Raw genomic sequence first — 27,622 nt, 5'->3', positions numbered from 1 at the left:
GCTGGTCAGCTGCGGAACTCGCCCCATTCCCAAACCAGGAGACCAAACCCACCAATCGGCCAGAGTCACAGAACGGTCCACATTGGGCGTGTGCTCTCCTGTGGCTCTCGGTGCGTTCGCTCCTCAGCAAATCGCCACAGTGAACCCGAAAAGGGGCGGGGCAAAACGACCAGCTGGACCAATAGCTGGCCGAGTGGGGTGTGGAAGCGCCGGGCAGCGGTGTGACGCAGGGCCGATGGGCGGAGCTTCGGCCAATCAGAAAAGGTCTCACCCGCTGACATCATCCCAGAAGAATTCCAACCTCAAAGATGAAAAAGCCCTGTCCACCACAATGTGGGTCCTGTGGGTGGGTTGGGGGGGCATTTTATTCGGACCGAGAAGTACAGATTTAACAAAAATGAAAACCATCCGGACAGTTCATCCTGCCAATCAAAGCGTCTGGTGTCACTGACATGCTCTAAGTCATTCAGATCAACGAACCTGGACATAATCTGCATAGCAACGGCACAGAGCCGTCAACACTCCAAGTCTCATTCACGTCTAATTCATAGCTACCAGTTACAGTGTTAAAAAAAAAAAAAAAAAAAAAAAAAAAAGGTAAACTCCCTCAAGGTCAGAGGTCAAGGGTTAAAAAGAGAGGGCAAACAGACGCAGCTCCAGCTCCTTACTGTCTGACCTCACAGCTTTTCTCTGGTGTTTATTTCCACTGGTTACCATAGCAGCACCGTCAAGTGAGGATGGATGTTCGTCCCATCCATAGAAACAGGAAAAAAAAAAAAAAGAACACTGACACACAGACGTACACTTCAATACCAGAAGCCGGAAACAGTACAGTTTTGGGATTAGTCTGCGGACAACGCCATTCTCTTATCACAACAGTCAATTTGTGATCCAACTTCATAATGTTAAAATGATGCATCCCTTTGAGTCAGGAGAAATCGAAATAAAACAATGTATAAAAATATATATATTGCTTTACTCAAAAGTAGAACAAGGGGCCTTTTTTGTCTCGTTGCAGGAATATTTACAAGTTACCGAATTGAGAAAGGAGGAACGGACGCAATTAGAAGGGAAGCTCAAAGAGACGCACCAGATAAAGTGAAATCCCACGTACAGAGGGTCAGATCACAGCTACGTCAACAGGACTGTAGATATCATGTGTAATCCTCCCCCGTTTAAATATACTCATATCTATTCACATATAAAAAAAACACAGGTAATAGACTTGCCTATAAAAGTATACCTGTGCCATAGATGGAACATTGGGCTATCTGAGCCACTTGGTAACGCATCATAGAAGTTGCAATGTACAAATGTTACAAGGGGGACAGCGTTCAATCTATGACAACGGCAAACCTCACACACACGCACGCACAGGCACGCACACGCACACATGCGTGCGCATGCACACACACACGCGCGCACGCACAGGCACGCACACACACACGCACGCACACGCACCAGGAGGAGTGAGTGAGGGACGGAGGGAGCAGCAGTTGTGTACAGTGAGTGAGTGAGTGTGTGCGTTTGCGTGTGTGTGTGTGTGTGTACACGCATTTGCTCAGCACACGCACACGGTGGCTTTGCGGTGCTGCTGCAGGAGGTCAGTCACGGTGGGGGGCTGCTTCTGGCCCCTGTTGCCGCGGCGACCGGCAGCGCGCTCGGCGTTCCTGCGGCGGGCCGGCCCGGGGCAGGGGGGGCAGCGGCGCCCCTTCTTGCCCGACGGGCCGGGGGAGTTCTGCAGGCTCCGCTTGCAGGGGGACGCCACGCCCTCGTTGGTGCGCACGGCCAGGGCCCGGCTCTCCGGGGAGCGCCCCTCCGGGGGGGACAGGCAGGGGGGCAGGAGGGGGTCGGACAGGGCGCGCAGCGTCGCCCCCGAAAAAGCGTTCCGCCGCTCCAGCGCCGGGAGCAGCTCGCACACGGGGGAGGGGGCCTCGGCGTCCAGCGTCTGCAAGGGGGGGGGGGGGGGGGGGCAAACAGTCAGACAGAGCAGGGTACAGACACATCCCCATCATAGGGTACAGACACACCTCCACTGCAGTATACAGACACACCCCCACCGCAGGGTACAGACACACCCCCACTGCAGGGTACAGACACACCCCCACCGCAGGGTACAGACACACCCCCACTGCAGGGTACAGACACACCCCCACCGCAGGGTACAGACACACCCCCACTGCAGGGTACAGACACACCCCCACTGCAGGGTACAGACACACCCCCACCGCAGGGTACAGACACACCCCCACCGCAGGGTACAGACACACCCCCACTACAGGGTACAGACACGCCCCCACTGCAGGGTACAGACACGCCCCCACTGCAGGGTACAGACACGCCCCCACTGCAGGGTACAGACACACCCCCACTACAGGGTACAGACACACCCCCATCATAGGGTACAGACACACCCAAACTCTTCATGCTCGGTCATGAGCAGAACAGCGCTCACACAGTTTCTTACTCTGCTTCAGTACCTCACCAGCGCTCATAATCTCAGTTACTCTCTTTTGCTTTTTTTACCTTAAGCTCAGACACCAATGTGGACGCTGCAGCACAAAGGTGCAGAAAGTCCATTCTCTGCAATTCAGTAATCAGCACTCACTCACATCTCCAAATCCGCATATTAAACTGATTGTGACACAGAATTTAGTTCCACAAAGCGCAAACGGAAAGCTCCGGACCCTCACCTTCACCAGCGGGGTGTTGGATCGGGACCCGGACGGGGGGCCGCAGCAGGGGCCCTCGGCCAGGTTGAGCAGGACCTCCTCCTGGTGCAGCGGGGACGGCGCCTGGCCGGGCTCCTGCAGCGCGATCACGATGGCGCTGGTGTTGTCGGCCCGCAGCATCCGCTGCCGCCACCGCAGCAGGGCGTGGCTCACCAGCTGCCGGGCGCTCGAGACCCCGCCCTGCGCCTGCAGAGAGAGTCGTGTGACGAGGGGCGGGGTCATGCGATGAGGGGGCGGAGTCATGTGATTGGGGGGCGGAGTCATGTCATGAGGGGACAGAGTCATGTAACGGGGGGGCAGGGTGGAGTCATGTGATGAGGGGGTGGGGTAATGTGATGAGGAGTGGAGTAATGTGACAAGGGGCGGAGTCATGTAATGGCAGGGAGCAGAATAATGTGATTAATGGGCGGAGTCATGTGGTGAGGGGGGTCAGTAAAGTGGCGGTTAATTGCTAAGGAATTTTACTACTGCTTTTGCCATCGTTATTATTAAATATTATTGCTCCTTCTAAGTATAACTGCTTAGTATTATTGCTGCTGCTAAGCGTTATTGCTGAGTATTACTGCTGCTGCTAAGCGTTATTGCTGAGTATTATTGCTGCTGCTAAGCGTTACTGCTGAGTATTATTGCTGCTGCTAAGCGTTATTGCTGAGTATTATTGCTGCTGCTAAGCGTTATTGCTGAGTATTATTGCTGCTGCTAAGCGTTATTGCTGAGTATTACTGCTGCTGCTAAGCGTTATTGCTTAGTATTATTGCTGCTGCTAAGCGTTATTGCTGAGTATTACTGCTGCTGCTAAGCGTTATTGCTTAGTATTATTGCTGCTGCTAAGCGTTATTGCTGAGTATTACTGCTGCTGCTAAGCGTTATTGCTGAGTATTACTGCTGCTGCTAAGCGTTACTGCTTAGTAAGTGGCGACATAGCTCAGGAGGTAAGACCGATTGTCTGGCAGTCGGAGGGTTGCCGGTTCAAACCCCGCCCTGGGCATGTCAAAGTGTCCTTGAGCAAGACACCTAACCCCTAAACCCCTAACTGCTCTGGCGAATGAGAGGCATCAATTGTAAAGCGCTTTGGATAAAAGCGCTATATAAATGCAGTCCATTTACCATTTACCAGTATTATTGCTGCTGCTAAGCGTTATTGCTTAGTATTATTGCTGCTGCTAAGCGCTATTGCTGAGTATTACTGCTGCTGCTAAGCGTTATTGCTGAGTATTATTGCTGCTGCTAAGCGTTATTGCTTAGTATTATTGCTGCTGCTAAGCGTTCTTGCTGAGTATTATTGCTGCTGCTAAGCGTTATTGCTGAGTATTATTGCTGCTGCTAAGTACTATTGCTGAGTATTATTGCTGCTGCTAAGCGTTATTGCTTAGTATTACTGCTGCTGCTAAGCGTTATTGGTGAGTATTATTGCTGCTGCTAAGTACTATTGCTGAGTATTATTGCTGCTGCTAAGCGTTATTGCTGAGTATTATTGCTGCTGCTAAGCGTTATTGCTTAGTATTATTGCTGCTGCTAAGCGTTATTGCTGAGTATTATTGCTGCTGCTAAGCGTTATTGCTTAGTATTATTGCTGCTGCTAAGCGTTATTGCTTAGTATTATTGCTGCTGCTAAGCGTTCTTGCTGATTATCATTGCCGCTGACAGCTGCGTGTGCAGCGTGTGGGGCGTGGCGCTCACCATGGCCTCGTCGTTGTCCTGGCACATGGACACGGCGTCCTGCGGGGGCACCATGTTCCACAGCCCGTCGCTGCCCAGCACGATGTAGCGGTGCTGCCGCGGGTCCAGCTTCACCACGCTGGTGTCCGGCTCGGGCGACACCACAAACTCCCCGCTGTAGAAGTCGTAGCTCCACAGGTCCCCTGCGGAGAGGGGCGGAAGGGGGGTCAGGAAGCGTCAGGCCCTGCCGCAACACCAGGGGGCGACGCGCCAAAAACATCCAACAAGGCAGCATGTCCTACCTTCAGCCTCATAAACAGAGCGTGACAAGCGAAAGCAATATGACACAAACATCACCTGATCAATCAGCAGTCACAGCAAACTGAGCAAAATAAGGGAGGTTTTGAGGTTGTATTTTAACCCTTTAAGGTGCAACATCAAAAATATGCCATTAAAATGTTGTTACCTGAACATTCTAATACTGGTGTAACAATCACTGCTGGCAATTGAAATCAATGGAACCGTGAACACTGACTTTTTTTTGGACAAATAAATAAATAAATAAATAAATAGCCAGAGCCCTAAACACCAGGGGGCGCTGTATCTCCACCTTGCCCAAACTCGTCTTGTGTTTAAAGGGGTAGCTCCCTTTCGGGGTTTTTTTGATACTACTTCAGTTTTAGAGAACATTTTCACTTGGCCCTGGGAGTTTTGTGAGCGGATGGTGGATATTTAAGACTTACAAAAGTTTCTGATGACCTGCGGGATTTACAAGAACCAGTATCAAGACATTCAGGGGTTTGTGATCTAAAACAAAACCATTCAAGTAACTCCAAATCTACTGGCACAGTAATTTTATACCTGCCTCGGCAAAGTCGGCAGGGCATGAGAAATTTCTGTAGGCATCTAAAAAAGCCGTCCTTTCACATAAAACCTGCGGGGCCAGGAGGAAACACGCGTAAAACTGAGCATCAGAAAATCCCAGAGAGTGAACCCTTCAACACAGTACTGGGCTGCTCTATCTGGGGAAGCTGAGCACACAGGAGCCGCAGACAGCCTGACTGAGCGTCTGCCAAACACGCCCACAAGACTCCGTCACACAAAATGTCAAAACGTGCGCAAAAACATGGGATCATCAGACACTCACAGAGCTGGCAAGGCTTAGCGCCCGCTGTTCAAACAGGAAACATTGAGACGGGCATTACTTTTCGGTCCCTAATAAAACTTTTTTCTGTAGCCAGCATTGTATCAGACGGCTGAGGTCACACACGAGCGCGTCCAGGGTAACTAGGACGACACGGCTTTGTTTTTTTTAACGCGTAAACAGAAAACACGTGCAGTGCAGCAGTGACCACAGCAGCCTGTGGTCGCTAGGAATGGTTGCTAAGAACGGATGACTGCCGTTCATCCGCGAACAGCCACCTCTCTGAGTCTGCCAGCTGAGGACTGTATTCAGCAGAGCGAGTTCTGGGACAACACCGCATTCACAAGAACCACTTTCTGGAGCCCAGTGACACACGTGAGCAATGGGGGAGCACGGTTAAATAATACTCAACCCAAAACCGAAGTGGACGGCGCTGGAGACACTGCCATTCCAATTCTCTCCACAAGAGGGCGAGAAAGAGTACAGCAGACTGGGTAATCCTCAGTCAGACAGGCACTTAAAAAAAAATGTTAAAAAAAAACAAAACACCGCTCTGGAGAAATCAAATCCAGCCAAAGCGTTTGGCAGGACATCAGCGGAGAGTACTCCATGTGTTCGCTCTGTGGATGACGTACGACTGAGTGATTTCCCTGGAAAACAAACGCACTTACTCCAGGGCACAGTTAATGTAAAACAGCACGAAGCCCTTCCTGAACTATTCATACAAATTCAAACTGAGGCTCGCAAGGAGTGCTCATCAACAGTTTCGTAAATGCACTTGATTTTCTTTACAGTCCAGTTCTTTTACATGTCCAATTCCCACCCTAATTAGGAACGTTCAATTTTCCATTTGCTAACACAGCTGCGTTCAGGGGTTCCTACTGTCCAATCAGGAGAGACAGGACAAACGCGGTGTCACCAGCCTGCTTCTGTTCACACCGCAGCTAAGCTGGCACAGAGTGGAGTCAGAGAAAGACCTCTGACGTGCAGCTTTGGCCTGCAGTCCACAGGAGCCCGATCAACCAGCAGGGGCCATTAGAAACCGATGAAATGTGGACCCCGAACCGACCCAAGGCGAGGCAATCACTAGTTTTGGGTCTGGCACGGGTCAGTTTCGGGTCCCTCTCGGGTCAGTTTTGGGTCCCTCTTGGGTCAGTTTTGGGTCCCTCTCGGGTCAGTTTCGGGTCAGTCTGCAGTCCTTACCCAGGGCGCGGGCGACGGCCAGGAAGGGGATCTGGTCGATGACGGTGCTCCTCCTGACGGGGCCGTTGTGAGTGAGCCGTGGCCGTTTCCACACAACGCGGTTCACCCCGGACTTCTTAATCACACTGGGGACGACACCAGCAGCAGACAGAGAGCAGGTCAGTGACCCACCGGTTTCACCCAATCAGGGAGCTTTGCTGTGTGACACCACATTGATTTGTTTACATTAACATACAACTCACAGCAAATGGCAGCTGTGAGACTGAGTATCATCAGAGTTATTGTTCATGTTTATCTTATTATATTCAAAGAAAAGAAACCATACAGGAAAAAAAGACAAAAAAGTAAATACAGATGACGAAAAAAAATTGAAACACAAAACAAGAACCAGATTTACACCGGTTAAGTCACTGGTTATGAAACATCTTTTCCAGGACAGTGGAAGCCCTGCGCTTTCCCCAACCACACCCCACCTCTCCTCCAGCAACCAGCCCCCCCCACCACTCCCCCCCCACCCCCTCACCTGCCCCCGAGCCCCTCGATGCGCTCCCTCTCCTTGGGCAGCTCGGGCTTGTGGTCCTGCGTGACCTCCACGGCGCGGAGGAACTGGTCGGTGGGGTCGTCCCGCACCCCCAGCACCACGCCCGAGTCGCCCACGTGGGCCACGTACATGCGGTCGCCCCGTATGACCACCACGCTGGCCGTGGTGCCCGACGTGCTGGGCAGCCCCGTCAGCGTCTTCGGCCACTCCGCTGCGGTGGGGGGGGGAAACGGAGGGGAGAGGAGGAGAGAAGGCTCGGTGAAAGTACACTCGCTCCCCGGAAATCTCGGGTTTTACGGATTTGGTTTTGCCGTCTGAGCAATGAGAGGTCACGTGACTTTCCGACTGCGACCTGTAACAGCGTCACTTCAGGGCTGAGCTTCGCGATACGTATCACGATACAAATGTCACGATACAACATCGCAACATATTGCGATACTAGAAAAACAGCAACATATTGCAATATTTGGTCAGAATTTCAGGGAAACGTCTTAAAGGACACACCTCAATATGCATGAAATCAGAGTTTAAAAAGTTTACCTCTTTATTTGTCAATTCTGAACACAAAGAGAGGAACCGTAAATATTTTTTGATTAAAAAATAAATAAATAAAACTTATTTGTGTAACAAATCTAAAATATAAGAGCTTGCAGGATTTCTAAAGGAAACAAAGGTAGGCCAGGAGCACAAAAAATTAGACTAACCATTTTAGATCCTGATAGAGACTGTGTTCACCTTCAAGTGATCAATAAGAGAAAATCTATTAAGATGATAGCAACACTGTTCAAGGCATCAGCATTTGCAATTATAGTTAGAAAATATAAGCATTCTTCTTCAAATAAACAGATAACGAATGTACAACAATAATTTAAGCTAAATATGTATTTTTTAGCTTTGTGATTAATTTCAAATTTTATACCACGTTTGTATGTTTATAGACACAAGAAACTGGACAACCAATCAATGCCTATTTTTGAATTTCAAGATTCTTGTGCAAGCAGACTATCTGATAAATATTTTCGACTTTCAAAACACTTTTCACAGCAGTTATGACATCTCAAGATTTTACTTGCAATACCAAGACACAGAACTCGTTAAATATACAAGGCTACAAAGCTCTATTGAGATGAGCCATGACAAAGTCTAATGAGTGAGTGCACTGTGGACCAACTCTTCTTTCTGGTGTTGATAGGAACAAATATCTTGTTCCTTCCACTCTATTGTAGCTATTCGCACTTAGCGTTTTGAATGGTTGACTAACTTCTCCACTCTGCACTTCCGGGGACCAGGCATCACTACACGTGTCACTTCCTGCTCAGAGCAAGTTTCCAAATGCTGACGAGCCGAACAAAACACAGAGGCCTTAGAGCAGGGCTGCCTACACCTGTTCCTGGAGACCTACTGCCCTGTAGGTCTCCAACCCTAACAAAGCACACCTCGCTCAACAGCTAGAGCTCTTGCTCAGCTGCTAATTGGTAACTGAAGTCAGGAGTGCCAAATTAGAGTTAAAATGAAAACCTACAGGACGGTAGATCTCCAAGAACAAGGTTGGGCAGGCCTGCCTTAGAGGATTCAACTTCAATTCGAAGCTTCGATACTAAAACTGTCACCATGGTTTCCACGTGGGCTGATGTCATTATCTGGCCTCCACCTCCAGACAGAATCATAACCCAAATGTGTCACGTGGCGAGACCTGAAGTTTGAACCAACTGCCCAGTTACAGCATGCAGGTACCAGGCAGGGACCCAGAAACCAACCGATGCCAAGTAACGAAAGTAAAAAAGGAGCAAGGTAAAAAATGAATACCTGTACGGGGTCTACAGATGCGCATGCATTTTCAACTGTAACAGAATACCAACTGCCAGCACCCCCGCCTGTACTGTGGGGCAAAGTGCACCGAGAACAAGGAGCTCAGCCGGAGCCGTCGTCCGAGGGAGCCTCTCACATCAGGGCAGGAGAGAGCCAATCAGCCGCATCGCTCAATCAGCCAATCAGCTGTCAGCAGTGCTATTCGAGCAGCTCTTCTGCTGCACAGCGGCAGCTGGAGCAGCAGCCCCGCTTGGACAAAGACTCGGCTGCGTTGAGACAAGGGGGGTCTTGTGCACGGCAGGCCACGGAGGGGGGATCTGTGTGCCACCGTGTGACGGCGGTCACTCTACGGATTATGTTCTTATTGTTCTGAGTAGCAAAAGTTAGCTTATCTTTAGCGATTTATTTAGCTCACTCATGTTGTGCTCATGCTTGGCTGGTCTGGGAAGGTTATTAGCAGGGTTAATCACAAAGGCCTTATGGAAACATTTATGTAAATTCATTATGAGTCGCTCTGGATAAAAGCACCTGCAGACTGAGAGTAAAGGAACTGGATGCTGTATAAATGGCTCATACTTATGGCAAAAACAGAGCTGAAATCCTTGTCCTGCTACATACGTCAGGCAGAATCACGGGTACGCGGTAAATTGTATAGCCTGACATATTTATATTTTGTTTCTTTTTCCACCCCCAACTACACAATGCCGAGTGCTTAATTGGGCTCTTTTAAGTGACGGCCAACCAGGTCTCCATCCACACTAGGGGTGGAACTACACTGAGAACCAGGAGCCGCAGCACACACTGCACCTGGGAGAGCCCCATGCATACACACACTTTAAAAATTAATCCACGGAAGGGTTTCCGGTCACATTCTCAGCCTGAAAACGGCAGTGCAATACCCCCACAGGTAATGGCGGGACACTTCCACCAGGTGAGTACAGAGGCCAGACCAGACCAAAGCCGGGGGGGGAGGGGGGGGGTTGGGGCTGAGGTCTGAATTCCTGTCCGCACAGCTGTCGACTGAAGCTCAGGCAAGTCCAGGCATGAACTGACAGGCGTGTCCCTCAAAAGAACTACGTAAACAAACAAACAGCCAGGCCACTGTGAGAGTGACTGTGTGCCCAGCAGGTTAGACAGGCCCTTCAACAGACCAAACCCACATAGCTTTTCTAGTGTGATCACACATTAATCCAGTCACGTGAGAGTGTGCCATCAGCACAGCCAGATGGCATGATACAGAGAAGCATGTGTGGAGGGAGTCCCCAGGCAACCAGTACCCAAGCAGCCCCCTCCCGCATCAGATCTGCCGTTATGCAGCACGGGACATAAGAAAACCGCACGTTTTCCACCAGGTGAAATGCGTGACTGGACTTCAAGCTCTCCAGAAGAGCAGTTCAGTGAGATGTGGACTGCTTGTGTGCACAGTTCCGTCCGTCCACGGCTGTGCCGGCTGACTGAGCCCCACTGTCACCACAAAAACTAACCTTGATTGGGGAGAAATTTTAAGCTGTTTCCCTTTAAAAAGACAGCTGAGCATCGTAAGTGATCAAAGAATAATAGTACCGCATTCACCGGGGGAATTTAATGCAATAAGCACCCACAGTCAGTCCGCATATAAAATCCTATTGGCCACCCTGCGCGGAAAGGATCACAGTGTTCCAAGCAGCAATGCAGTTACGTCACGTTCTAGAATGTGCTGTATCGTGGCCAGAGTCCTTGATGTCCGGTTCCTCCCTACTAAAAAGTTGATTGGATATATGACGTAGAAACATTTCAGATAGGCCATCTCTATTGGCTCCACGGGACGTTCATAAATGTGAACCCAACAGGAACAACACTTCACCGGAGTACATGTTCATAATGAGGTTAAAATAAATGTGCAAACGTTTAGTTGGGTAGCTAAAAAAGAATACTTTCATGCACGCGTGACCACATATAATAGTATGTAACATGTACACACAACTTACTATGATAAGTAAAGCAAGGTTGCTTTGAAGATCGTCGATAAAAAAATGTGTTTGTATAATGTCTGTCAACGGGTCACAGGACGTCTTATTTAACATATTATACTAATGTACGTTAGCTAGCCAAGTTACTTCTTCGTTCCCTGAGAATTAGTCCTTACACACTTTAAACAAGCCTGACAGCAAAAAACATTCAGATATCAAAAATTACAACAGATCACGACTTATTAACCTTAGCAATTTAGCCAATTCCATGCGGACAGTCATTAAATAACTGCCCGTGCGAAACCGTCAAATTTCCAGCCTAAAAAAAACCGACAGACTGGAGCCAAGGCCGTCGTTTCATCCCAACGTTGGGGGCGTGGGGGAATCACGGGAACGTTTTCCCACAGTAGTAGCGATCATTCTTCTGGCGCCCAAGTTTAAAAATGACAAATTGAACAATAAATGAAATCAATCAACCCGATTTTGCTAATAGTAGCCTCGCCTCCGAAGTAGACAGTATCTTATCGCCAAGAACCGACGGGATCGTTTCTGAACAACTCCAGCGTTGGCTAGCGGACTAGCTACACTGTCTTGCCAACGAAGCAAATGAAGAACGCGTTTGACTAGCTAGGAGAAACCTTTTAACAAGCTAGCCAGCCAAGTACTCGGTGATCTTACGAGCAAGCCAATTTACCCCGACGCAATTTCATGACTGCTGGTCAGTCAGCATTGACTAGTATTCAGCTTAACGCAATGTCTTACCAACTTGTTTCGGTCGTGTTTTCATACAACCGAAACTGTGTGCACACCAACTGACTAGAGCTTGCTAGTTAACGACCTAGCTAGCAACTTACGCAGCTTTCTCCACATGGCGTAATGGCAGGCAACGAAGCCCTTGCGGATCGCCCCACACACTTCCTCGTCGTCATTGGACCAAAAGCCCCGTTGTTTCTTTATAAAATCCCAAAGATGGTCCCGAGCAAATTGCGCTGCTTCTCGTCCCCCATGGCCGTCAAAAACTGCGAAATAAGCCACTGAACGCCGTGGAAGAGTCTCGTCAGTTGGTGTTTCGCCCTCCACCGATGCCGCTGCACAACTTTCGCCGTCGTTTGTGATGTTATGAGTCCATGCCACCGTGGTGGCTGCCGGTGAAGGAAGGGGGCCGTTGCATGGGTTGCTTGGAGCTAGCTGTTGAACCACGTTTACCGGCGTACTGTCAGCAGACGAACAGCTGTCCACTTTTGCGTCGCCTTGTTCCGGCGACTCAAGCTCATCCTCCCCCGGCTCGGGCTCCACTACAACCTCGGTCACATCCTCCATATATTTCCTGCCGCCTTGGTCGGAGAACACACTCACTCGCAACGAAAATACGTTTTCCATGGTTACTGAGACGTTTGTTTTCCAATTTAGAGGCTGTATGTCCACTGAAATCGCGTTTTTACTTAATTTAATGAAGTTTTTGGACGCTCCAAAATGTATCTCTCTTGCTTGGTCTATTGTTTATTTTCGACGCTTTGTAGGCATGCTCAGGAACGCAGTGACGTCAGAGCTCTAGCAACTGGGGATAAGATGGGAAAGGCACTCGACGGCGCCACCTATCGGTAACAATAATGTCCTTCCATGGGCCATCATTCTCCAAACTGAACAGTTTGTTGATATGTATGCATTCATACTTCATGTATCTGTAAGGTTCCTAAACTCTGTCTCATTTATTGCTGTGAAAATCATGCGAAGTTACTAAACGTTCATAAATATTTCGTACTGACTAAAAAATTTTATTCCAGGGCAACGTTGCCCATGTTTTCTGATATTTGTCCAAGTCACTTAACCCAGTGTTTTCACACCATGTCATGAAAGTGTAATCACATTAGTGTGTCATCTACATATTTAATCTTGGTCATAAATTTTAACACTGAGTATTTACTTATCTTACAGTAAGCAAGCTCTGGGTGTGGACATGCGAGACTACATTTTTATTGTGTGTCTAATTTATGAATAGATTTGCTTTTAAGTATGAATTGTCAGCATGAAGCCAATTATGAATTTGTTTTTTACAGCTGGCAATAGGAAACAATAAGCACAGCCAGGCTGAGGGTGCGGTTTACACCAGACCTTTTTTTTTTTTACCTGAAAGCCTGACCACCTGTAGCTGAAGAGCCCACATCAATAAAATCCAATTCAGTGGTATTTCAAGTACATGGAAGCATGTCAGTGGTATTTCATTATGTTGTTATCATGAATTTGTTTCATTATTAAACTATCAACAATGACTGACAAAGTTGAAAATATAAATCTTTATATGGCACAATGTGTATATAGGGGTACAGTGCAATAAGATAAAAAGCAATAAAATAACAGCTATGGTAAAAGCTGAAGATAGAATAATCGAAGACAACCAAATTCAGGCCGTGAAGATAATTAAAACTACTTATAGGCACACAAGGGGAAATGGCATGTTTTTAGTTTTTATTCAAAATGTCAACGGTCTCTACCATCCTGTCAACTGTCTCTACCATCTGTTCACGTCCTCAGTTGGGAACAGAATTTAAAAGTCAGACCAGAATCGAAAACCAGCAGACAGACATATACTTTTTACTCTATTTTATTGCCAGCATGCAAAAAATATGGAAGTTTCAGCTATGCAGCCTTCATTGGCATTGAACAGTGAAGATGCCAACATATTGCCTTCATCTGCTGGTAGTCATGTAACTTACCTAGTTCCAACTTTTTCTCATTGACACACTAAAAAAAGCTAAATAGTAACAATGCATAAATGGAAACATATCACAATATATGCTGTAGTCCAAAATATCAGAAATATAGATGCTAAGTGGATAAACAAAGCAAGACCAACTAAGTAACTGGTTAAAATAGTCCCAAACAAGGACTCTGGGGATTTTTCCATACAACCATTTTTTAAAAATATTTTAAAGGGAAAAGAAAGTGAAAGGAAGCTAGTAGGTTTGTTCTCAGGGCTGTTACAGAATTGATTTTGTCCCATAATTGCCAGGATCAGTTCAGATCCTATGCTTTCATCATGCCCTATGCTATGCAGTTTCCTGTGCTCAATTTCACAAGAGCTTTTTATGAAGAATTGCAAATGTATGGAATGAACAGGAAATAAGTTGCACGACATTATTTAGGCTTATGTAGTTTTTATCAGCCTATTTATGTACCTCGGGAGGGGGGGAAACAAGATTTACAGTTTGGATTTTAATTCTGATCCACTCCAGTCCGGTAGGTGGCGGTAATGCTGCAAAATGGGTGCGATCCACCGATAAAAACTGCCACCACTGCCAAGCAACCAACTTCGGAAGAAATCACTGTAGCTTCAAACTGGACGCTTATGCGTTGCCTACTACATTAAAAGAGACCGTGTTCGACACTATGGAACGCAGGTGCAAGCGGTTCCACATGCACACAAATACCCATATTGAAAGCAACTGACTGCCATAGATGGTCAAAAAGATAATACTAATGAAATCCTACGAGCCACTCAGAAACACTGTCAAAACCATGAAACACAACCGCAAACGATGTCCACGGTAACAGCGTCACGACGTCGACCAGTTATGAATATGAGGGGAAAGAGGAGGGTTAGCTAGTAATATTGGGTGTTAGCTTTGGGAGAAACATGGGATTAAATGGCACATGGTTGAACTCAAAATCCAGACCAAGTATCGTTCGAGTTTTGTCCCCGAGTATGAAAGGCGAGGGTATAGGAGGAGTTTCAGAGAAAGTGAAACGAACTTGACAAGTTAGCGGAGGAAGTGAAAGGTCTGAGGTCGGCTTCTCCTCCTGGCCAGAAAAGAAAAAAGGATGGCCGCCGCGGAGCTCCAGTGGATCCCAGAGACACTGTATAACACTGCAGTTTCATCAGTGGTGGACAATTACAGCCAGTCGCGAATCCGTTCCCTTCCCGAAAATATACAGTTTGATGTGTACTATAAGGTAAGAACTGACCTTTGCAACTCGGCTAATAGCTTGTTTGCTAGACCTAGCGGAGTGGCAGACTTATATGATATAATCAGATAACTAGCTAAGCTGGCTAAAGTTAGATAAAGTAACAAAGCTACACAACTACAATCCAACTAGAAGGGAAAACTCTCTGTTTTATAATCTTTGAATTAAGTCTTTGAATTTGAGAAACCAGGCAAACTTAGCAAGTGCCATTCCGTCTAAGCCCTAGGAAATTAACTATCAGGCTAACCGTATAATAGTAGTAGATCTAAGTAGATTCGTTCACAAAATATCAAGCTAGCTGGACTAGATATTATCTTTGGCTTGAATTTTTCTTTCCCCGCACAGTGCCAGCCAACAAAAATAGTTTTTTTTTTTTTTTTGTTTTTTTTTACATGTAATGTGTACATGATAGAGATTGTCACCAAAACAAAGTAGCAGTAAACTAGCTAAACTTTGTGCTGACTTAGCTGAAATGTGTGCCTCTTTTTTCCCGAAAAACTATTGGGTGAAGCGCTAGCTAGCCGCCTTATGGAAGTTAATGTCAGCCTAACTAGGGTATGACTTCTTTTTTCTGAGAAAATGGCAATGTTTTGTCCATATTCAGCCTCATTTTTCATCCTTAGGCAATTTGTGAGAGCAGGTAGGTTAAGTTAGCTTAAATGTGTCATAACGTTCAATAAAAACAAACACATAATAAAAATAACAACTATTATAACTTCTGGGCACAGACTACGAGGTAGGTATACTAGAGCTATATTTAGTGTTACAGAGGATAAGAAAGAATGTGTTACCTTACCTACATAGATAGCTAGTTTACCTAACTACCAAGTACTGATAGCCAGTGCTCTAGCAAATCAACACCAAAATGCGCCTTCATTAACGCTCAATGGGTAATAGTTATATTAGCTTAATGTTAGGTAGAGCACTGAATAGCATTAGCCAAGTTATCTCTTCCAATTTTTATTTTTTTTTGGGGGGGGGGGGGGCAGTCAGATGTATACTTTTTACTCTATTTTATTGCCAGCATGCAAAAACTTTTCAGCTATGCAGCCTTCATTGGCATTGAACAATGAAGATGCCAACATATTGTCTTTATCTGCTGGTAGTCATGTAACTTAACTAGTTCCAACTTTTTCTCATTGACACACTAAAAAAAGCTAAATAGTAACAATGCATAAATGGAAACATATCACAATATATGCTGTAGTCCAAAATATCAGAAATATAGATGCTGAGTGGATAAACAAAGCAAGACCAACTAAGTAACTGATTAAAATAGTCCCAAACAAGGACTCTGGGGGGTTTTCTATACAACCATTTTTAAAAATCATTTTAAAGGGAAAAGAAAGTGAAAGGAAGCTAATAGGTTTCTTTTCTGTAAGGCACATTCATTAAATAACTCACCCTAACTCAGGGCTGCCCAACCCTGTTCCTGGAGATCTACCATCCTTGTAGGTTTTCATTTCAAGCCTTATTTGGCACACCTGATTCTACTAAGTGGAATGGAAACATACAAGACGGTCGATCGCCCTGCCCTACCTGGAGCTTCTCTTTAAGGTCACTAAGACTCTCTGTCTGTAGACTGTAAATCCAACATTCTTCCCTCTGCAACAGTAAAGTTGCTCTATTCCCTCCCCTCTTAGGTGCCTGCACCAACCCAAGGCCTTGGAGCCTTAGTTGGTATACATCACAGCCAAATGTATTAAAATATCTTCCTCCCTCCTAGTTTGACTTAGGCCTACTATAGGTTAGGTCAGAGTAATGTTCACTGTGTGAACTGGACTTAATGTGTTCATGGCTATGAATAACTGTGCAAAATTAGTACTGTACCTTATCGGACCTGTGTTTTGTAGTTGTTCCAATGACATTTTGTATGTACTTATTGTACTGCCAAATGAATGTAATGCAATGCACCAGGAGATCTTTCATCCTGGTTCTTCTTTGTGTTGCTCTTATTCCATAATGTTCCTGTTTGGTCTTACCAATACAGAGGAACCCACCTGGGTTATTTCATCAGATATACAATGAACTTGGGAGAGAAAAGGAACAACACTGTGGCTTCTACTGTGTAGAAGTGAGGTGCTCAAAGGAAAAGGGGAGGATGGGAATGTCTGCGTTTAGATAGGCTGAACGCTGATGAAGGCTGAAAAGCCGATATGCATCTTTGCGCTTTTAACTTTGTAATGTGGCCTATGCAACTGTGCGCTTTTAACTTTGTAATGTGGCCTATGCAACTGTGCGCTTTTAACTTTGTAATGTGGTTCGTATAACTGAGTGCTTTTAACTTTGTAATGTGGTTCGTCTAACTGAGTGCTTTTAACTTTGTAATGTGGCCCATAAATAACAGGCTTTTTAAAATTTCCAAGAAGAGTGAGTCACCTGAGATTTTCCTTGGATTTTTGCTAATTGTACAATGAACTTCCTTTTTTCTGGTTGTTCAGCCATGGACCTTAAATATTTTTCCCAATGCAAGGGTGAAGGAATGAACCACCATTGATCATAACATTTCAGTTTTTACAACCATGACAGGAAAAGTTACCTGAAGGGAGAGAAGACAAAAAGTATTGAGGGTGTACATACTCATCTGCTCTAACAAGACTATCTCTAATGTTTCTAGCATGTTTACTGGCAAATCTTGGGTTGCTATGAAAAGTCTTCCTTACAGATGGGTCTGCATTTAGAATGTGCCAGTGTTTCTTGATGGATGCTTTAAGTGCTTGAGAGATGCTATATTCTAGTCAACATACCTTATGAATATACCACATGAAACATGTACTCAGATACTAGAGCATGTAAGGTATAAAAAACAATCAAAATAACCTTTAAAATCAACTCAAACTGGCAGCCGAAATGTGGATGTTAATTGGCATGATGAGCACACTTCTGTTCCTCATGAATATTCATGCAGCAGTGATTGGTACGTATCATATTTTTGGGGGCCTAGTATTCCAACCTGCTTGTAATAAAAACATGCATCAGCCTCTTGGTATTTGCCTGGGAGGGCAATGTTTTTTTGAAGGCAAAAGCAATCTCTACAAGGTCACAATATCTATGCGCACAAAGACCCAATTCCCTGCACCCTGTGGTAAAGTTGCTCTCAACTTTTTTTTGTTTCCACAGTAACCACCAGACGTAGTCATTTCACAATCTGCATTTCATAGTGGACTACGCTGTCCAACATGCTGAATGTTTTATCACAGCAATTCACTCCAAACGGGTCTTTTCTATGTTGTTGATGCTGTAATCTTATGCTGTAATCAGGTATTATGAAGTCGTACCCCATTGGCCTCTCTCTTCTGATCTGTAAATTATTTTTTTTTTTTTTTTGAGAAGGAAGCATTCCATAGTTTTTGGGGCCTTCTTCAACCTGAGCTTTGTTTTGAATAATAATAATAAACCAGTTGCCGGACAGCCAGATGCTGACCTGTGAAAGCTCCTCTCCTAGCGTCCTTTGGAGGGTCCTTGTCCTTGTGAAGAAGTCCTTGTGAGAGAGGAGCGAAGCTGAATCATCAGCGTACATAAGCAAATTGCAAGAGCATACATCTCTCAAATCATTTATGTACAATAAAAACAGCAGCGGGCCCACTGACCTCCACTGTCTGGTCCCTATAGGCCAAATATGAGGCAGTTTACTGCAATTGCATCCAGCCACAGGGTCTTCAACTTGTTAAGCAGTAGTTGATGGTTTACTGATAACTGTGTCCAAGGTCTTTTGAAGGTCAAATGAGACTATACCACACAGTTTTCCTTCATCCATTTTTCCTTTATGATGAAATCTAAGACATGAGTAAGTAGAATTAAACTTCCTAAACCCAGATTGGAATTCATACAGGAGATGCTGTTTGCCAGTATATTCAAATATATGCTCACACACTACCAACTCCAAGATTTTAGATGTTACACTCAGAATTGATTTTGTCCCATAATTGCCAGGATCAGTTCAGATCCTATGCTTTCATCATGCTCTATGCTATGCAGTTTCCTGTGCTCAATTTCACAAAAGCTTTTTATGAAGAATTGCAAATGTATGGAATGAACAGGAAATAAGTTTCACGACATTTTTTTAGGGTTATGTAGTTTTTAATCAGCCTATTTATGTACCTCGGGAGGGGGGGGAAACAAGATTTACAGTTTGGATTTTAATTCTGATCCACTCCAGTCCGGTAGGTGGCGGTAATGCTGCAAAATGGGTGCGATCCACCGATAAAAACTGCCACCACTGCCAAGCAACCAACTTCGGAAGAAATCACTGTAGCTTCGAACTGGACGCTTATGTGTTGCCTACTACATTAAAAGAGACCGTGTTCGACACTATGGAACGCAGGTGCAAGCGGTTCCACATGCACACAAATACCCATATTGAAAGCAACTGACTGCCATAGATTATCAAAAAGATAATACTAATGAAATCCTACGAGCCAGCCAGAAACACTGTCAAAACCATGAAACACAACCGCAAACGATGTCCACGGTAACAGCGTCACGACGTCGACCAGTTATGAATATGAGGGGAAAGAGGAGGGATAGCTAGTAATATTGGGTGTTAGCTTTGGGAGAAACATGCGATTAAATGGCACAGGGTTGAACTCAAAATCCAGACCAAGTATCGTTCGAGTTTTGTCCCCGAGTATGAAAGGCGAGGATATATGAGGAGTCGCAGAAAAAGTGAAACGAACTCGACAAGTTAGCGGAGGAAGTGAAAGGTCTGAGATCGGCTTCTCCTCCTGGCCAGAAAAGGGAAAAGGATGGAAGCTCCAGTGGATCCCAGAGACACGGTATAACACTGCAGTTTCAGCAGTGGTGGACAATTATAGCCAGTCGCGAATATATATCCGTTCCCTTCCCGAAAATATACAGTTTGATGTGTACTATAAGGTAAGAACTGACCTTTGCAACTCGGCTAATAGCTTGTTTGCTAGACCTAGCGGAGTGGCAGACTGATATGATATAATCGATAACTAGCTAGCTGGCTAAAGTTAGATAAAGTAACAAAGCTACACAACTACAATCCAAACAAAAGGGAAAACTCTCTGTTTTATAATCTTTGAATTAAGTCTTTGAATTTGAGAAACCAGGCAAACTTAGCAAGTGCCATTCCGTCTAAGCCCTAGGAAATTAACTATCAGGCTAACCGTATAATAGTAGTAGATCTAAGTAGATTCGTTCACAAAATATCAAGCTAGCTGGACTAGATATTATCTTTGGCTTGACAAGCTAATCGGAGACGCTAGTTTTTGTGTATTTTTCTCGAATGTCACAAAGCACTACAGTTGCTGCCAGCCAGGTAAGTCACAATAGGCGTGTTTTAATCCACTCCGTGAACAGAGAGGCGTTAACTAACATTGATGCTGAGAAGTAGTCCACTCTCACGGTCCGTGTAGAGAAGCTTGCCCAAGCAACATCCGCTCCTTAGAATAACCAGACCTTTGCCGTCTGCTAGTAAAAACTCTCCCACGCTTTGTAGTTACCCAGCCCGTCAGCGTGGCCGTTTTGAGCCGTCAGCACTTTCCTTTGTTTTGGCTGTCGGTGTGGACATTGTGGACGGTTTGCTGTACTACTTCGTAACCAGATCCCTATTTGGTCTGCCAGGGGTCCTTTTAATGATCCGATTCTAACAGACGTCGAGTATCAGGTGCGTGATTGTTGCACACATGGCACCTGTTCTAAATGGCCCTGTTTTATGCAGGAACGTTTTTTGGTCCTACCTTTTCAGATCTCCTGATCTAGAAGCAGGCCTATTATGAGGAATTAGGCAATATGAAAGGACGTCAATGAGTTACAGCAGTCAAAAACAACCCTATCATGTTTGATCGAATATAGGGCCCCCCTCAACATGCACACTCGTGTGGGTGCACACAATCTCATACACACACACGTGCACATAAATGCCCGCACATGCGAAAGCAAATTTGTGCGCACACGCATACGGCTTGCACAGATGCATGGAGAGCCAGAGGGATGAGCTGTAGGTCTCTGTCCAATCAGAGCTACCGGAGTTGTATGTGGTGCTCATGTCTCTGCTGTGAAATGCCACAGTGCTGTCGGGACGGTCCCCATGGAAATACGCATCCGCGATTCTGCCGGTCAGCGCGCGGCCTGTTATCAGTCTGCATCAGTTTGACCGCAGTTGGCAGGCCCCTGTGAATCCCGGCGTTTGGCCTGTGCGCTGGGGAAAGCCTTGCAGGTTGTCTGTGACACAGGGAGGGACACGGAGTCTTTTTCCTGGCATCTCAGAGCAGTGGTGGTCTGTCCTCTCTCTCCCAGCTCTGCCAGCAGGGCCGCCTCTGCCAGCTGGGCGAGGAGTTCTGCGAGCTGGACGTCTTCGTCAAGGTTCTCCGAGCTTCAGACAAGAGGTACCAGCGCGGAGAGACCGCGGTTCGCTACGGTTACTCCTCAGAGTGTGTGTGTGTGTGTGAGAGAGAGAGAGTGTGTGTGTGTGTGTGTGTGTGTGAGAGAGAGAGAGAGAGAGTGTGTGTGTATGTGTGTGCGTACGTGCACGTGCGTGTGTGTGTGTGTGTGTATACACGTACGCACGTGTGAGTGTGTATGTGTGAGAGTCTGAGTGAGTGAGAGTGTGTGTATGAGTCTGAGTGAGAGTGAGTGAGAGTTATGCCTTTGATGTCATGTACTCACTCACTCTCACTCTCTCTCTTTCTCTCTCCATACAGGCACCTCCTGCACCACTGTTTCCAGGCGCTGATGGATCACGGGGTGAAGGTGGCCTCTGTGCTGGCCAGCTCCTTCAGCCTGCGCTGCGCCTGCATCGACGCGTCCGACGTGCGGGCCCAGGAGAGAGCCGTCCAGCTTGGCTTCCTTTTGGGTACGCGCCCCCCTTGCTCGCCCGCGCACGGGCTCCGAACCGGCCGGTCCAAGCTTAGGGCAGCAGTGGTGCATTGTGGGTAGCAGTGGTGCATTGTGGGATGCGGGCACAGGTAGGGCCTGTTGGTAGTCGAATGGCTTCGCTGCTGATGACGCTTGCCGTTGTGCGCCCGGCTCTCTCCCCCCCCTCCAGGCGGGTTCCTGTCGGACGCGGGCTGGCACGGCGACGCGGAGCGGGTGTTCCTGGCCTGTCTGCAGCTCTGCTCCCTGCACGAGGAGGTCCCCCACTGGCGCCGCGCTGTGGAGTGCTGCGTCAGGTCCGCCAGCCGCCCGTCTGAAACGAGCTCGTTCGCTGCGTTCATCATCTTTGTTAACGTCAGTGCTAGTCGCTGCAGTGGTGCTGATAGCAGCAGCAGCAGCAGCAGCAGCAGTGGCTGTAGGACCCGTATTGTTGTGTGCAGACAGCTGTCTCCGGGGTAACTGGGATGGCTTCCTGTTGCAGTGCCGGTTTACCTTAACTGTTCGCCGGCTGTTCTCTAACTGTTCTCCGGCTGTTCTCTAACTGTTCTCCGGCTGTGACGTCAATACAAGTCCTGGGAAAATGCAGGTGCCCCTGTTAAAGGGGAATTGCGCTTTATAAGACTTCTGCTTCTCGTGACTGATGTTGTCCTTCTAATGAATGTGCCGCCCTTCATTTTTCGATGAGTTATTTCACTATGTTAATATTTTACGCTGTTTTGATGTTTTCCTTTACAAATGCAGGAAGTAGACCCAGGCAGTTTTGTGTCGAACTCGAGGATGCATATCGTTGCGCGACTTCTGGTGTCGGCGTACCTGCAGACAATAACATTGGGTCGGTCGTAGAAATAGCGTTGTACGACTACTAGCTGGCAGAACCGAAAATGTCTGAGGACGAAGGAGACAATATCAGTCATGAGAAGCAGAGGTGTTATGAAGTGCAATTCCCCTTTAAGAGGAATTTGGCTGGGAGGCGGTGTTAAGTGATGCGGTATAAACGGAATGTTCTGGATGTTTTGTTGGGGGGCGACCCCGTGTCTTACAGGCTGCTCCACGTGCGCAACGGGAACTGCAAGTACCACCTGGGGGAGGACACCTTCAAAGTAGCCGAGGCCTATATGGCCAAGCTGGCCGAACGCGGCTGCCGGGTCAACAGGGCCGCTCTGTACGGCGAGCTGTGCGCGCTGCTATTCGCCAAGAGCCACTATGACGAGGTAGGCCCCGCCCACCTGCCTCACTTTCACACCGGCCACGCCCCACAACAGTGTACGAAAGTCGTTTTTGGCTCCCCTGGTAAAATGTAATGTTTTGTTGAATCTCGTAACTGAAAAGAAGTTAGCACAACCTCTGCAGAGGACAAACTTAAACGAAACGTATTTCTGAAAATTTGAAATGTGCACCACTGTATATTTGCTGAATTTAGCAGTTTTAAGAAATGATAATTAAAAAGGTAAATGTGGCATGGGCCAAAGTTTAGGCACCCTTCCAATTGAACACTGCAATTTGTCCAGTTACTTCTGGTCCCCCAAAATGGGGGGACTGTGCATAAAAAGGACTGTAATTCCTGCATGGTTCACCCGATATGGATGTACATGCTCGTAAATTAAAGCTGACTCTACACTTCAGCCTCATATTTGTTGTTTCATTTCAAGTCCAACGTGCTGGAGTTAGAGCCAGAACAACAAAAATCATCACCGTCCAAATACTTATGGACTGCTTTGTATTTTCTAAAATTCAGCAAATATGTAATTGCATTAAAATTTCTTGAAATGTGTCATGTTTAAGTTTACCTCCCTGTAAAAGTTGCGTCAGCTTGAACTTGCGTTCATGAAAGGGGTTCCCAAACTTTTGCATAACACTCCGTCCGCCTCCATTCTTTCCCCTCCCCTTACCCCCTCTCTCTGCAGGCATACAGGTGGTGCATAGAGGCCATGAAGGAGGTGACTGCGGGCTCTCTGCCTGTCAGAGTGCAGGTGGACGTCCTGAGGCAGGCCTCAAAGGTGAGACCCCCCCCCCCCCCCCCCCCCCCCCCCCTCCAGGGTCCAGCTGGAGCTGAAACGGGCGCGGCTCTGGCTTGCGGAACCCTCTCCTGGGGCTGCCTCCACTGGGCAGGCTCTGGCTGAACAGCCATCTCCTCGTTGTCATGCAGCCGTGGGCCCTGAAGCCGCTGTGAAGTCCCTCTTTCGCTCTGTAACTGCAGCTAGAAAGGAGTGGCTGCGTGAATGGCTGGGAAAGGAAGGGTTGACGGGAATACACTGCTTATGTTCTGGACCGCCTGCTGACTGGAAGCGGAGGGGACGACTGCAGTGTTTTTATTTATTAATTAATTAATTTTTTGTTGTTTTTTTTTTTTGTCGGAATGTCATCCCTTTCTGTATATATTTGTAAGCCACGGGCATTTGGCACGCCGTGTCCTGTCTTCTGTACTGGCTTGCGCTGACAAAGTTAAGACTTTGTAGTATTCGGAAATTTCCTTGCCTCGTTTACAAGATTCGTTGACCTTTGACCTTTGGCACAAAGGTCAACGAATCTTGTAAACGAGGCAAGGAAATTTCTGAATTCTAAGGGCCAGGCTACAGCAGTGTAGCAGCAGAAGTCGGCCTCTTATTTATTTATTTTTTTATGTACTTATTTATTGATTTATTTATTTATTGATTTGTTTACTTATGTTTTGCGGCAGGCGTGCGTGGCGAAGCGAGAGTTCGGCAAAGCGGAGCAGCTGATCAAACACGCGGTGTTCCTGGCACGGTGGGGCTCGCGCCTGACAGTTCTTTATTTTTAAATTTTTTTTTTTTTTTCTGGCGTGTGTGTGGTGAAAACCCGCTAACGACTAACCCGCGCCCCCGTTCCGTCCTCCAGGGAACATTTTGGCCAGAAACACCCCAAATATTCGGACGCGTTGCTGGACTACGGCTTCTACTTGCTCAACGTGGATAACATCTGTCAGTCTGTCGCGGTTTACCAGGCAAGTCCAGCGGACGATCCCGATTTCAGTCGTTCGTTTATTTACGGTATTTATTTTTTTATTAATCGATGTGAGCGGGTCGTTTAAATTTGGTCCCGATTGCCCCCGACAGACGGCCCTGGACATTCGGCAGTCTGTTTTCGGGGGGAAGAACTTTAACGTGGCGTTGGCCCACGAAGACCTGGCCTACTCCTCCTACGTGCACCAGTACAGTTCCGGCAAATTCGACAACGCCCTGTGAGTAGCCTCACCCTGTCCTGGCACCTGTTATCCACCCGGAGAGGTGTTCGGCTTGACCACGGGGGGGATACTGTGATTGCCTGTGTGATTGATTGTATGTGATGGCATGTTTGTGTGTGTGATGATGTTAGGGGTGTGTGTGTGTTGATGTAGGGGTGTGTGATGGTGTGAGTATGTGTGTGCGTGTGTGTGTGTGTGTGTGTGTGTGTGTGTGTGTGTGCTGATGTTAGGGGTGTGTGTGTTGACGTAGGGGTGTGTGATGGTGTGAGTATGTATGTGTGTGTGTGTGTGTGTGCTGATGAAGTGCTCTCTCCGGCAGATTCCATGTGGAGCATGCCATAGACATCATCACTCACATCCTGCCTGAGGACCATTTGCTGCTGGCTTCATCCAAACGGGTCAAAGGTAGAGTCTGACTCGCTCTGCTGCCCCCTAGGGGCACTGAGAGGAAATGCAGGAGCTCCTCTGTTCCTGGCCTGGTTTGTCAGAAGCCCTTTCAGTATTTCATATCTCGTCCCTTTGATTGGCTTTACGCCGGAAGCAGGTGGCAGTGAGATTGTGGGCGGGGGCTATGTTGAAATCCAGGTGGGGTTTGTGACTGACAGGCTCTGCTGTAACCCCCCCCCCCCCCCCCCCCCCAGCCCTTATCCTGGAGGAGATTGCCATCGACTGCTACAACAAGGAGATGGAGGGGAGACTCCTGCAGGAGGCGCACGACCTCCACCTCTCCTCCCTCCGGCTGGCCAAAAAAGCCTTCGGGGAGTTCAACGTCCAGACCGCCAAGCACTACGGCAACCTGGGCCGGCTCTACCAGTCCATGCGCAGGTTCAAGGTCAGAGCTTCGGCTTCTCGCGATGGTCTGTGTCATTTCATCACGCAGTCAATCACCCGTCGCTGCCTAGCAACTCCAGCTGGCTGCACAGCTGCGGGACCTCTCTCCTACTTACCACGTTCCTTACCGGGCTCTCCAGCGTCCAAGTTTTTTTTTTTTTTTTTGTCTTTCATAGATACGCTGTATAAAGTTCTGCTATCCTCTTAAACTTCCTGTGTTCACCCACCACAGAATGAATAGACACTCTGTGGTGGATGCTTCTGGAGGATATGATATTTTGTAGACGTGTGGGTAATTTTTTGGGGGGAAGGAAGATGTTGTGGAGATGTTTGTAGGCATTGTGGGGATGGGTTTTTTATGTTGTGGAGATGGTTTTTTTGAATATTGAGGGGGTGATTTTGTAATGTTGTGGAGATGTCGTGTAGTGTTGTAGAGATGCTTTTGCAATGTTGTGGAGATGGGTTTTTTTAAATGTTGTGGAGATGTTTTTTTAATGTTGTGGGGATGATTTTGTAATGTTGTGGAGAAGGTTTTTTTGAACATTGTGGAGATGTTTTTGTAATGTTGTGGAGACTTTGCGTGATGGCTTTTTCAGGAGGCAGAGGAGATGCACGTCAAGACGATCCAGATCAAGGAGCAGCTCCTGGGCCAGGAGGACTACGAGGTGGCCCTCTCCGTGGGGCACCTGGCCTCGCTCTACAACTACGACATGAACCAGCACGAGGCCGCCGAGAAGCTGTACCTGCGCTCCATTGCCATCGGTAACGCCTGCTACCTGCTACATCCCGCTACGTCTTCCATTCGTTTTAAATGTGCGCGAGCGTGCGTGCGTTTTACTTACTGCGGCGTTTTGTACACTCAGGTAAGAAGCTGTTTGGAGAAGGCTACAGCGGGCTGGAGTACGATTACCGGGGCCTCATCAGGCTGTACGGCTCCCTGGGGGACTTTGAGAAGGAGCTGGAGTACCACGACGCGCTGTCCGGCTGGAGCCGGCTGAGGGAGCGGCGGCCTGCGGCGGCCGACGCCCTGGAGGACGCCGGCGCCGGCCCGCGGTCCACCGAGGAGGTGGTGCAGCTGTTCCTGCGGTCGCAGCAGAGCCACGCAGCGCCGCGCTCCTGCTGCGGCTGACCGCCCGGACGCGCGCAGTCGAGTATGCGCAAGCAGGCATGCTACACACACACAGGCAGGACGGACGGACGGGCAGAGACAGACAGACGGACCAACGGAACAGATGGACCGACCGAACAGACAGACAGACACACACACACAGTTATCTAATTGTATGCCTACATAGTGACTGAGTACAGAGACTCACGGGCACACACACACAGGGTTGGACAGTTGCTCGATTACACCCTGCAATTTTTTGGGACTTCTTTATCGTGGCCGGAGTATGGAAGCAGAATTTACCCTTTGTAACTCATGTACAATGTTTGTTTAGAAGTTTTTAAAAGATTTTATTAACTATTTTTTCCTTGGTGGTGATTTTTGTAACAAACAGGAGTAGCCTTTGTACTCTGTGAGAATACTTGTTTGTGCCACTCCTGCAGCCTGGCGTCTTTCACAACGGAACAAGCTCCGTACACCAGGAGCTCCCCCCAGTTACACACTTCTGCAGCAGAAAGAGGGCCTGCTGGGCGGGGCTTGTGGGTTGGCTCCTCCCTGTTGTAGGGGAGAAGAGTGGGTGGGGCTGTGCTAGTGTGGGCGGAGCTTGTGGGTTGCCCCTCCCTGTTGTAGGGGATGTGAGT

General features: G+C 47.4%; 2 protein-coding genes across 2 annotated transcripts; one reads left to right on the top strand and one right to left on the bottom strand.

The window, feature by feature from the left end:
• Positions 1 to 1,510: 1,510 nt before the first annotated feature.
• LOC118210112 (protein phosphatase 1D-like) lies at positions 1,511 to 12,579 on the bottom strand. The gene is made up of 6 exons (XM_035385990.1): positions 11,892 to 12,579; positions 7,262 to 7,490; positions 6,739 to 6,863; positions 4,413 to 4,594; positions 2,694 to 2,918; positions 1,511 to 1,948 (listed from the first exon to the last, which is right to left on the bottom strand). Exons 1-6 carry the CDS (start codon positions 12,415 to 12,417, stop codon positions 1,562 to 1,564), a joined length of 1,674 nt encoding a protein of 557 aa, XP_035241881.1. The 5' UTR covers positions 12,418 to 12,579; the 3' UTR covers positions 1,511 to 1,561.
• A 1,672-nt stretch (positions 12,580 to 14,251) lies between these two features.
• On the top strand, positions 14,252 to 27,343 carry appbp2 (amyloid beta precursor protein (cytoplasmic tail) binding protein 2). The gene is made up of 13 exons (XM_035386476.1): positions 14,252 to 14,988; positions 21,265 to 21,353; positions 21,669 to 21,820; positions 22,013 to 22,136; positions 22,883 to 23,051; positions 23,745 to 23,837; positions 24,518 to 24,585; positions 24,697 to 24,802; positions 24,915 to 25,039; positions 25,362 to 25,447; positions 25,684 to 25,874; positions 26,470 to 26,635; positions 26,737 to 27,343. The coding sequence occupies exons 1-13, from the start codon at positions 14,857 to 14,859 to the stop codon at positions 27,000 to 27,002; spliced, it is 1,767 nt and encodes a 588-aa protein (XP_035242367.1). The 5' UTR covers positions 14,252 to 14,856; the 3' UTR covers positions 27,003 to 27,343.
• The last annotated feature ends 279 nt before the right edge of the window (positions 27,344 to 27,622 follow it).

This window comes from Anguilla anguilla, chromosome 12 (assembly GCF_013347855.1).
Source record: "Anguilla anguilla isolate fAngAng1 chromosome 12, fAngAng1.pri, whole genome shotgun sequence".
NCBI classification, from domain to species: Eukaryota; Metazoa; Chordata; class Actinopteri; order Anguilliformes; family Anguillidae; genus Anguilla; species Anguilla anguilla.
Note: the sequence above shows the minus strand (reverse complement) of the source record. Positions and strands in the feature narration are given on the sequence as shown.

Excerpts from the sequence above, each read along its gene's own strand:
- LOC118210112 (XM_035385990.1), bottom strand. The coding sequence starts at position 12,417 with ATGGAAAACGTATTTTCGTTGCGAGTGAGTGTGTTCTCCGACCAAGGC. Across the intron at positions 2,919-4,412 it reads AGGACAACGACGAGGCCATG|GCGCAGGGCGGGGTCTCGAG; the intron begins GTGAGCGCCACG and ends CTCTCTCTGCAG. Across the intron at positions 1,949-2,693 it reads CCAACACCCCGCTGGTGAAG|ACGCTGGACGCCGAGGCCCC; the intron begins GTGAGGGTCCGG and ends CCCCCCTTGCAG.
- appbp2 (XM_035386476.1), top strand. The coding sequence starts at position 14,857 with ATGGCCGCCGCGGAGCTCCAGTGGATCCCAGAGACACTGTATAACACT. Across the intron at positions 22,137-22,882 it reads GCTGTGGAGTGCTGCGTCAG|GCTGCTCCACGTGCGCAACG; the intron begins GTCCGCCAGCCG and ends CGTGTCTTACAG. Across the intron at positions 25,875-26,469 it reads AGTCCATGCGCAGGTTCAAG|GAGGCAGAGGAGATGCACGT; the intron begins GTCAGAGCTTCG and ends TGGCTTTTTCAG.